This window comes from Morus notabilis, unplaced genomic scaffold (assembly GCF_000414095.1).
Source record: "Morus notabilis unplaced genomic scaffold, ASM41409v2 Scaffold103, whole genome shotgun sequence".
In the NCBI taxonomy this organism is placed as follows: Eukaryota; Viridiplantae; Streptophyta; class Magnoliopsida; order Rosales; family Moraceae; genus Morus; species Morus notabilis.
In genome coordinates this window covers 212313-223494 of record NW_010365971.1, presented here as the reverse complement: position 1 = coordinate 223494, position 11182 = coordinate 212313, and the positions used below count along the sequence as shown (strand labels likewise).

The 11182-nt window shown below is 33.7% G+C and overlaps 1 protein-coding gene across 1 annotated transcript; it reads left to right on the top strand.

Moving 5' to 3' along the window:
- Positions 1-285: 285 nt before the first annotated feature.
- Positions 286-6531, top strand: LOC21391915 (ATP-dependent 6-phosphofructokinase 5, chloroplastic). The gene is made up of 13 exons (XM_010108997.2): positions 286-732; positions 928-1018; positions 1142-1215; positions 1469-1580; positions 2179-2274; positions 2414-2515; positions 2615-2689; positions 3160-3300; positions 3571-3687; positions 3767-3871; positions 4496-4576; positions 5905-6033; positions 6153-6531. The coding sequence occupies exons 1-13, from the start codon at positions 452-454 to the stop codon at positions 6318-6320; spliced, it is 1572 nt and encodes a 523-aa protein (XP_010107299.1). The 5' UTR covers positions 286-451; the 3' UTR covers positions 6321-6531.
- Positions 6532-11182: the final 4651 nt, after the last annotated feature.

Genomic DNA, 11182 nt, shown 5'->3' with positions numbered 1-11182 from the left:
CTTTCGGTAATCTTATATTTTAAAGATGTATTTTAATAAAATTATTTTTACATTTTTACCTCACTTAAATGTTAAATAAATAATAAACTATTTAAGTAATTTCAACACGGAGAGGATTAAAACTAGTATAAGGAAAAAAAAAAAAAAAAAAAAGAAAGAAAGAAGAAAAGAACGAAAGAAACGAGTCCAAAAGTGACAATTTTTTTCCCCTGTTCCTCTCTCTCTATTTTTTAATGACAAATAACAAGAAAAAAAGTTTCTACAGATTCAGGACTGCAACACAAGTCCAAACTCCAAAGTTTTGAAAAAGCTCCTCGCCAGTCGCTATTACACATAATATTAAAATTTAAAAGGAAAGTCAGCACACTTTCTCTCCTAACACTTCACATTCTTCCTTTCTTCTTCTTTTCTTCTTTCTTATTCTCCGTTGTTGCCTCGTGATCTCCGTTCCATGGCGACTCTGTCGCAGGCGATCGCTCCCAAACTCTCCTTCCCTCGCGTCTCCGACGGCGGTCGCCTCCCCAGACCTCGCGCCTTGCCGACCATAACCGCCGCGAAGAGCCGCCGCGTCTTCGCCGGGATCAAGAGCCACGACCCGCCCATTGATTTCGGCGATCCCGATTGGAAATCCAAATTCCAGTCCGACTTTGAGAGGCGCTTCAACATCCCTCACATCACCGACGTTTTCCCTGACGCCGTTTCCATCCCTTCGACTTTCTGCCTCAAGATGAGGTATTCTTCTTCTTCGTTTCTCGATTGCTCCACAATTTCCCAGTTTCGATTTTTCATTATCTTGTTTTCCTGATTGTAATGTTGGAATTCCTCTTGGTATTGCTTTTTAGCTTTTTGGTCTCTTCATGGTACATAACTTTAATGTGTGTATGTGTGTGTGTGTGTGTGTCTATATATATATATATTCCGTTGCAGGACACCGATAACTGAAGAGTTTGTTGGAGGATATCCATCGGACGAGGAGTGGCATGGCTATATTAACAACAATGATCGCGTGCTTCTCAAGGTGATTTTTTGGGACTCGATTTAATTCATATTTTTAGAAATTTTATTTTGGTGTTATGCTTATAAAAAAACTGTGGATACAATTCCTCATGTGCATTTTTTTTTTTTTGGTTGAAACTTTCAGACCATACACTTCTCGTCCCCTACGTCAGCTGGTGCTGAATGTATTGATCCTAATTGTACTTGGGTGGAACAGTGGTGGGTATTTATTGGTTTTGATATTGGTGATCCTAAAATTCTTAAGAGTGAGAGCCTGAGGGCAATATGATGAGAGTCCTTTTAGCATTCTCTGGATTTTTATGTTGGAAAAGGAGTATATAAGCTATGATGAGTCTGAAATGGATTGAAATTTGAATCAAATATATGATTGTGCCCGTTCTTTTCCATGTAATACTGGATTTGTTTGACAACTACTTCACTTATTGGCGGATGTGGTATTGAATCATTCCAGGGTTCACCGTGCTGGGCCGCGAGAAAAAATATATTTCAAACCAGAAGAAGTAAAGGCAGCGATTGTAACATGTGGGGGCCTCTGTCCTGGTCTTAATGATGTCATCAGACATGTGAGTTTCATCATAAAGTAATTGTAAATATGTTTATTGTAGGCTATCTAATTGAATTATTCTTTCTAATTTTATTCTTTTGACACGCTGGAAGACATGGAAGGATTTTCTATTTCGTTGAAAATAAGCCTTCGCTGTTTGCACATTCTATTCCTAATAAAATTCTAGGCACTTACTGGTCCTTTTTCTCGTGAGATTGAAAAGTAGAAGTGTCTTCATTTATCTCAAAACTCGTTTATCTCTATGCTAGTAAAAATAGCCATAAAAGAGTTTTGTGATTGTTACTGTAAACATTAAAGGATGGCGTAAAATGTGATAAAACCTAGATTTCCCCTTGATCATTGGAGTTGTTTTGCAGTATTGTATCTGCATTGGGTTATGGTTAGGACAAAAGTATAAAGCCCGAGCGGTTGTATGTATGCCCCCACAGGACACTCTTTGTTATGTGTAGTGTCTTATTTCTTCCTAAAAAGAAATGTTTGGGGACTCTTCAAGTATGCTATAGCCTCGTTAAGTCAACTGATAAGTCTTACCATGAGTGCGAATTCAGCAAATATTTCTTTTGAGCTGATAATAGTTAATCATGTATCATTTGCAGATTGTCATCACGCTTGAAATATATGGTGTGAAAAAGATAGTGGGGATTCCTTATGGTTATCGTGGATTTTCTGAGCAAGACTTAGCTGAAATGCGAGTAAGTTCCAGTTTATGTCTCACAAATGTACATCATTTTCAATGAGTATAAACGTCTTTAATTTAAATGAATAAAACAAAGAATCATAAAACTTCTTTGGCTGCCAATTTAACTTATCCATTGAAACTTTGATCATTAGCTAACACGGAAAGTAGTTCAAAACGTTCATCTTTCTGGTGGAAGCTTGTTAGGAGTTTCTCGTGGAGGACCTGAAACAACTGCAATTGTGGACAGTATGGAGGTGTGTAACTGTCATTTTCCTTGAGAAAAGAATAAGTTTGAGGATGCATTGAGATTTCTAACAAAAGGTGTTTGTTGCGTGTATTCATATTGATATCAGGAAAGAGGAATCAACATGCTTTTTGTGTTGGGTGGGAACGGCACTCATGCTGGAGCAAATGCAATACACAATGAGGTTGTTAAGCGTGCACCCATTTGTTAATTTGTTTCCTGGGTCTTATATTTCATAGTGTGGAATAGGTTCATAGTTACGAGCATTTTTGAGGATGAAACACCCAAAATAGAAACCTTCTGGGTAATATAAACTGATTTTATTCAATTTGCATGAAGTTCCGGGTGTAGCTGGTATATTAAGAATTACAACTAAAGATGAATTCCCAGTGACATTAATGCACTCTGTATTCATTCCGGATTCATCTGCATTATTCATTCACGTTCTTTATCAATTCTGATAGGAGTTAATAATCAATTTACTGCAATCTAAACACGCATACCACTAGACATTAATCTTATAATATCTTCTATTGTTCAAGTCCTTTAAGTTTATTGCTGCTTATTGTGCATCCTTGCTCCTTATCTTCCTGTTACCTTGCCTGCCATCCCTGTTTGAGGTCTCACTTCGTACCTTTGGTCCTTTCCTTTTAGTGTCGTAGAAGACGCCTAAAGGTGGCTGTAGTTGGAGTCCCAAAAACCATCGATAATGATATTTTGCTGATGGACAAGACTTTTGGTTTTGATACTGCTGTTGAAGAAGCACAACGTGCCATAAATTCAGCATATATTGAGGTACAAATGTATTTTGATTTGTACTCACACCACTCATTTAATTTTCACCATAGCTGCTATCTGTATAGTCCTTGTTTATTCCTCTTTCTTGGTGCTTAAGAGTCCGTTTGGTTCATGGATTAGAACCATTTTCGATTTACTTGTATTTTTTGTGAGAGAAAATACTGTAGCGAACTATGAACCATGATTCGAATCAGAGAACGAATTCTCCAACCAAACGGGCTCTAAATTTGCATTATAACCTGATCTTTCTTCTCAAATTTGTAACAGGCACATAGCGCTTATCATGGTATTGGAATTGTTAAATTGATGGGTCGTAGTAGTGGATTCATAGCAATGCATGCATCCCTGGCTAGTGGACAAATAGACATATGTTTGATACCAGAGGTAGTTATGCTTATGCTGTATTAATTGGTTTCTTAGTTTTGACAGCCAGTATTGACACTGTTAATATGTGCACTTAAAGGTACCGTTCCATTTACATGGTCCCCACGGAGTTTTGCAGCATCTGAAATACCTTATTGAGACAAAGGGGTCTGCAGTGGTCTGTATAGCAGAGGGTGCAGGGCAGGTTAGTCATAGTGTGAAGTCATTTTGTACGTTGATAAACATTTTTTAATAGGTTAAAAAAGCCTTTCTTAAGGAGAAAAAGTGAAAGTAACGCAGGAAGAAAACAGACGGTGTACAAGTTGAGGGACTAGAACTACACCAAGAAAGCTTCTAAAAACGTATAAATTACCAATTTTAGAAGTTGTAAAGCGAATATTAAAATATTTACACATAAAAAAGCTTGACAGAGGTGGTAAGTGTGAAAAGACTTTAAACATTAATCCTGTTAGGAACGGCATAAGCATATATTGGATGTCCCATGTAAGGCCCGCACAGATATTAATATGGTTTTGCGCACTTACTCAGTTTTCAGGCATAATAAATAGTAGGCAGCAAACAATTAAAACCATGGTTCTACAAGAATCAAAAATTGCTCCATGTCATACTCTGATTTTACCAGGACTGCTACAATTTTTGGCCTCAAAGTTTAGAAATATTAAGGATTTAGCTCCCCCCCCCCCAAAAAAAAGTCTCAATTTTTGTGAAACCATAAGTTTAGATCCAATTATCTGACCAAAATTACACATCGATGTTTATCTTTCTGACCAGTATTCTAAGTGCAGCATGTTCCTTATTATATATGCAGAATTTTCTTAAGAAAACCAATGCTACTGATGCGTCTGGAAATATTGTTCTTGGAGATATTGGTGTGTATCTTCAGCAAGAGGTTGGTAAATTTTGGTTTTATGAGCTCTTTGATTGATACACATGATAACAGAATGCTTAAACTTTCTTCGCTCTTAAAATCTTCCTAATCGCTGATGTATATAGCATATAGCTTAGTTATTGTTCACAAGGAGATGATCTTGCTTTAAACCTTTTATGGCATGTTTACCTACACGTAATCGGAATGGTCATGAATTGGAGTGGGCAGGATTCAGAGTGAGGAATCGGAGTCAGATAAGTTGTTTACTTGGTGACAGGATTTGGAATTGGAGTCACTCCAAATTCCATTCATGTGTTTACTTACACCCAGAATCGGAATGAACTAGTGTAAATTTACTAATATACCCTTTAAGTCAATTATATATTTTTAATTTAAAAAATAAATTGTGTACTTGTTTTATTAAAATTAATCATTATTAAAAATATTTAGTATAATAATAGAGTAATATAATAAATATAAATTGTACAATTATTTAAAATATAAAAATAAATCGCCAAAATTTAAATAAAATATATAAACTAAAAAATAGCGTTAAAATTAAAATATAGTATTAATTTATGAAACAAAATAAAGTACATATTTATTATATTAAAGTTAACAATAATTATGCTAATATTACAATATTAGGCAAATAAAATAGTAAATATAGGTTGTAATCATTATTTTTTGGATTTTACTTTTAATTTTATATTTGTAAGTAACATAAGGGTATGATAGTAATTGAATGTTAATATCAGGAATGTGAGTCCCAATCCTGAAGGGGGCATGGGAGTGCCAATCCCATTCCTCAATCTCAAATTTGAGTGGGGCCTACCAATTCCACTCTCATTCCAGGATAAAAAAAAACAAGTAAACATGAGATTGACTCCCATTCCCCACTCATTCCTCAATCATGGTAAGTATACATGCCATTAGTATTTTCTATAAAACATATTGATGCCCATATCAGGATAAAAAAGCTTCTATTACATACTGATGCAAAAGCCTCTATTACATATTGATGCCCATATCAAACTACATCGATCAGTAGTTTGCCTGCTGCCTCTAGGTAATGATCACAAATCATCACTGGCCAAGAATAGGATAGATTTTGTGATGCTTATTTAATTTGCACAAGTAGTCTTACTTGAATAAAAGAGATGGAAAACCTATTTTTTTGCAGAAGTGATAATGGGCTGGGCTCGTTTCCCCCTATTTTGTATTCGTCCCAAAATGAAGTTAGTGTCATTTAGTACTGCTTTACATTTTCTTTTTCATCTTGACTTAATGGGTGTACTTTCTTTTGCATCTACTATGGAAATGACATCCATTAAATTTTCTTCCATTAGACAAAGAAGTACTTTAGGGAAATTGGCATTCCAGCTGATGTGAAGTTTATTGATCCGACGTACATGATCCGTGCATGCCGTGCAAATGCATCAGATGGGATTTTATGCACTGTTTTAGGACAAAATGCCGTGAGTCTCACTGTCTCTTCGTAGTTCTTACTGGTGATCAGTAAGCATCTCACATCGGTGTAATATCCACATTGATCTTTTAGATCGACCAATATGAATTCGTGGCTTTTGTTTTTTAGGTTCATGGCGCTTTCGCCGGATATAGTGGCACCACTGTGGGGATATGCAATACCCACTATGTCTACCTTCCCATTCCCGAAGTCATTTCTTATCCGAGGCTGGTAGATCGTAACAGTCGAATGTGGCATCGTTGTTTGACCTCTACAGGCCAGCCTGACTTTGAATAGCCATTTTTTTTGTGGTATGAGAAATAATATATAGGCCAATTTTTGTGGTGTAGACGAGGAAAAATAAGCTCTCCAATACGAGTAGTTTATAGGAGATAGCAACCGGGGAAGAAATATTATTAGAGGGCTCTGCATTTAATAATTTATCAAATGTATAGCATTACTCAAATTCCATAAATTATTTTGACGCTTCACATAAAAGTCCAGAGAATACACCAAGCGGACGTGCTTGGTTCATATTTTGTACTTTTCAATTTTTTGTTGCATTGATAAAATTAATTACAACTTTTTTCTGTTTTGTTTTGTGATGAGTTCTACCTAATCTAGAGATTTTCTCACGTACAAAACGAAAAAGAATTATTTCTGTAGGAAAAACATATTATTAGGGAATAGAATCTGAGGATTTTGGAATACTAGAATAGTATTTCAGCTTCTATCGATCATATTCTTTATACGTCAGTATTGTCTCCTGTGCTTTTCACTACAGACCATATAAGAGGACTTTTTGGACTAGTCCGGCATTCTATCTTTTTAAGTATTTAACCCGTTTGGTTCGTTAATTTGAGTTTTTAATTCGAGTTGAGATGTAATGTTGTGTGAAAGTTTTTTACTGTAGCAAAAAAGTTAGATGTGACTGTTTCTGAGAGCTTTTTACTGTAGCGAAACTTGAATTCTAAACTCGAATCAGCGAAAAGAACGAGGGCTCATTTAGTTCGCTGATTCGAGTTTTTAATTCGAGTTGAGATGTGACTTTATGTGAGAGTTTTTTACTGTAGTAAAAAAGTTAGATATGATTATTTTTTAAAGTTTTTTACTGTAATAAAACTTAAATTTTAAATTCAAATGGTAAAATAAACGAGACTTAAAAATATACTTTTTAGAAAACTCAATCATTTGACTAGTTTCTAGTCTAAAAAGTATAAATATGTGGGCTGAGCCGAAGTTCCCATTTAGAGTGTGGGGCCCAGGTGGTGTTTAACAACTCGAACTTTCACCTTTATTACAAACCAACTTAAAAATAAACAAGTGAACCAACCAACAATGCCGGGTTTAGTTAATGGACCGAATCGATTTGGTGTTGATGGGGTGCCAACTCCTTCGAGCAGTTTCAGTCAGCTCATTCCGTTCTACTTTTTTTTCCCCCTTAATTTTTTTATTTTTTAACATTCCTAAATTGTCATAACAGCGTCAGCAAGCTTTTTCATATTAGGGGATTTCTGCTGTAGCATAGTGCAACTATTAATTGATTAGTTAAATAACTCTTTAAGTTATTATAAACGATAGTATTTGCACAAACATAATTCTTCATAATATTATTATCACTTCTGAGCAACAATTAAATTTTAATCACCACATAGAAAGTGTCCTTCACCGTCCAAAGACTGCATAATATTATTATTTTAGTAGAGACATTTCTGAGATTCTGAAACTTTAACCCATATCCCACTTTCCTACAGTTTCCACCACGCACTCTCAGAAAAGTTCTCTCTTTGCCTTGGGTCTCGACTCTCGAGTAGCTCTTCTGCTGCGTGTTTGGGTCCCAAGTCCTAACCATTTAACTCCCCTCAAACCATTCAATTTCTCGGTAAAACCAAACCCATGGAGCCAAACATACAAACCATAAAAAAAAAAAAAAAAAATTTTAAAAAAGAACTCAATAATATACTTTTGTTTATGTACTAGGAGAGAGAGAAGAACTTGAAATTCTGTGTTATACTATACTGGTCACTGAGAGTCAGAGCTGCTAGCCCGTTCAGTTCGCTAATTCAAGTTTTTAATTCGAGTTAAGATGTGATGTTGTATGAGAGCTTTTTACTGTAGCAAAAAAGTTAGATGGACTGTTTCTGAGAGCTTTTTACTGTAGCAAAACTCAAATCAACGAAAAGAACGGGGCCAAAAACTCTACCAACCCAAAGCCGGTTTTGATTTAGGTTACGTTTGGTATGATAGTTTTAAAACCAGACCTATGATTTTAGTTTAAATTTTTATTTGTTTATAAAAAATAAAAATAATAATTCTTAAAAACCAGTTTTTGATATGAATGATTTTGGTTTAAAATTTGAATTATGATGTGATATTTTATATTAGAACCACTCAAAAAATAAAACTACATTCCTTTTGATTTTAAATGATTTAAACATCTGATTTTGATATTAATTTCAGAATTATAATTTGGATCCCATATTTAAATTATAAATTCTAATTCTAATTTCAAAACTAAAATCACATTAATTTAACTCTTATACTAAACGTAACCTTATGCGACACTTTGTCCCCACATACATATTATACACACAACGAGAAGAAACAGAAGCACAGAAAAAATATATATTTAAGAATGACTTGATCTTGGTGAACATGGCGTTCAAACTGACATGGTCAATATGGCTTTATGGGTGAGTGGGGATTGGGGTATTTTTAAAGGTTAATTGAAATATATATATATATAGAGGACGATTGTCTTATCTCTAAGTTGGCCTCATATATGGATTCTTTTTGTACGGTTGATCGTTTGAATTTATAAGTTTTAATATAAAATTTTATAAATTATTGTATTTCTTAATACGATGTTAGGAAAAAGCTTAAGGATAGAAATTCGTTTAAATGAGTTGTGTGTAAACTAATTTATTAATCATATCGACATATATCAATTTAAATACGACTTATTCATTAAAATATTAAAAGTGTAAACTCAAATACAACTGGTTTATTAATGGTATCAATTACATAACTCATTTAAATCAATGTATCAATTAAATAATTAATGCAATTATGATTTTTTTAACACGATCTTCGGGTCTAATAGATTTATTGATTTTTTTTTTTTTTTTTAAGAAAAAGAAGTAGAGAACACGGGAACAAGAGTACAGTAGAATTGAATCCCTCTTTCTAGGGGTACTACTTATTTTGGTTCGTCTCATATGCACTGCAATTATATTGATGGGGTATGCTGGTTGGAATCCTTCAATAGTACAGAACATAAACTTACAGTCAGTAATTAAAATTGTTTGATCTTTTAGAATACAGATTTGACCATGCTTAGCTGTTACAAACCAGTCAAGGGTTTTTTTTTTTTTTTTTTTTTTTTTTTTATAATTATACTAACCAGTCAAGTTGCCACCTTATCTGTTACCTTTTCTGCTTTGTCAGTGCATCGTCCTGAATATGTATTGTTGATTGAGATTACCATATTCATAAATAATCAGTTTTTTTTTTTTTCTTTTTGTGTGCATATGTGTTAAGAGAGATTGAGTGAGGGGCAAAAACTAAGAATTATTATCATGAATGTCTCCTGCACTTTAGGATTACTCTTATTTTGCTCTTGAATTTTAAAAATCTTCACTTTACTACCTAAATTTTCATGAACTTTCACTTTACCTTTTCTGTCCCAATTTCCGTTTAAAAGAGACGGAAAACGTCTCACGTACACTCACGTGCATAGTATTTGAGGGTAAAATCGTAATTAAATTTTTAGTGATTTGCACCTATGTCTCCTGAACTTTGAAGTCACCCCAGTTTGCCTCTTGAACTTTAGAGTCGCTCCCTGAACTTTGAGGTCGCTTCTACTTTACCCCTTGAAACCCTAAGATAGAATGGAGAGAGAAAAAGAGAAATAAAAGAGAAAGCTCCTCACAGTTTCTTTTCTTTTCGTTATATTATTTTGATATTATAAATATTATTATTCTTCTATTAAGAAGTAGATTCCATATTTATGATACATGTTCTCAGCTACTTATAAAAATGTATATCAAAGATGATGAGTTATTGATCATTCACTTAACCTCACCCATTGATAAGTTAAAAAGGCGCAATACATTCAGAATCTATAAAACCACTCAAAATTAAAATCATCATATGTATGGTCATCAATTATAGAATGTGATTTTTATTATATACTACAAAATTACATAGCAATTGTTATGACGATTAAAAAAGTGACTATCTTGAATGTTCTTGAAACTATCCCCTGAATTTCAAAACTATTACAAATCTATACTTTTTCCATGTCAATAACTAATTTTGACATTTGAATCTACAAAGTTACCCTTTCTAGGTTTTAAGTAAACTTGTAATGAAATATTAAGTGCCATATTACCCTTTTCAACTTAGTTCAAATAAAGTTTATGTAATTTTTCTGTTTTTAAGCATTACATATAATTCAATTTTTGTTACAAGATCATCCACAAGCCACAAAAATTAAATTTGTCAATTCAAAAGTCAAAATCAATTGTTGACCCACAAAAAGATATGGAGTTGATATGAAGTTAAAATTTAAAGATATAATCTTGAAAACATCCTAAATATAGGACTTTTTGTATAAATCAAAATGCAAGTTATAAAATTGAATATTATCCTTATTTGAATATAGTTTCTCTTGCAGATTGTTCATTTCCAAAGTTTCTCACGCATTGGGACTGTTTCTTTCCAATTTACATCATCAGTAGTAATTACAGACAGAACCAAATCCAATATCGTTGTGGGCCTGCTTTTAGGGCCAGTGGGCCCCATTGTGGCCGTTTCCAATCCCCAAAACTATGTAGACACAAACTACTACTTAACTGCAGGCAGCAGCCCGACCAACTCAAACATAATAATGACGTTTTAAGTAACTAAAATTTTAATGAAAATTTTAGCTACTAATACAATAAGATAATCCAACTATGTCGTTTCTTGCCAAAGAAACAAAAGAATAACTCCAAGTTATCTTGGCACTTCTAAATCAAGCATATGAGCATATCAAATCAAACAAGTGCCTTGTTAAGCATCTTCAGCTGAAAATGATTATTTTGTATTGATCCGAGTAGTAGGGATAAAAAAGATGAAAGAATCACAAAACAAAACTTTGAGAATATTTTCATCTG

What these genes read in the sequence shown, in the direction of transcription:
- LOC21391915 (XM_010108997.2), top strand. Translation starts at nt 452, where the DNA reads ATGGCGACTCTGTCGCAGGCGATCGCTCCCAAACTCTCCTTCCCTCGC. An exon ending in TAAATTCAGCATATATTGAG is followed by an intron (nt 3,301 to 3,570) that starts GTACAAATGTAT and finishes AATTTGTAACAG; the next exon opens with GCACATAGCGCTTATCATGG. An exon ending in TAGCAGAGGGTGCAGGGCAG is followed by an intron (nt 3,872 to 4,495) that starts GTTAGTCATAGT and finishes TTATATATGCAG; the next exon opens with AATTTTCTTAAGAAAACCAA.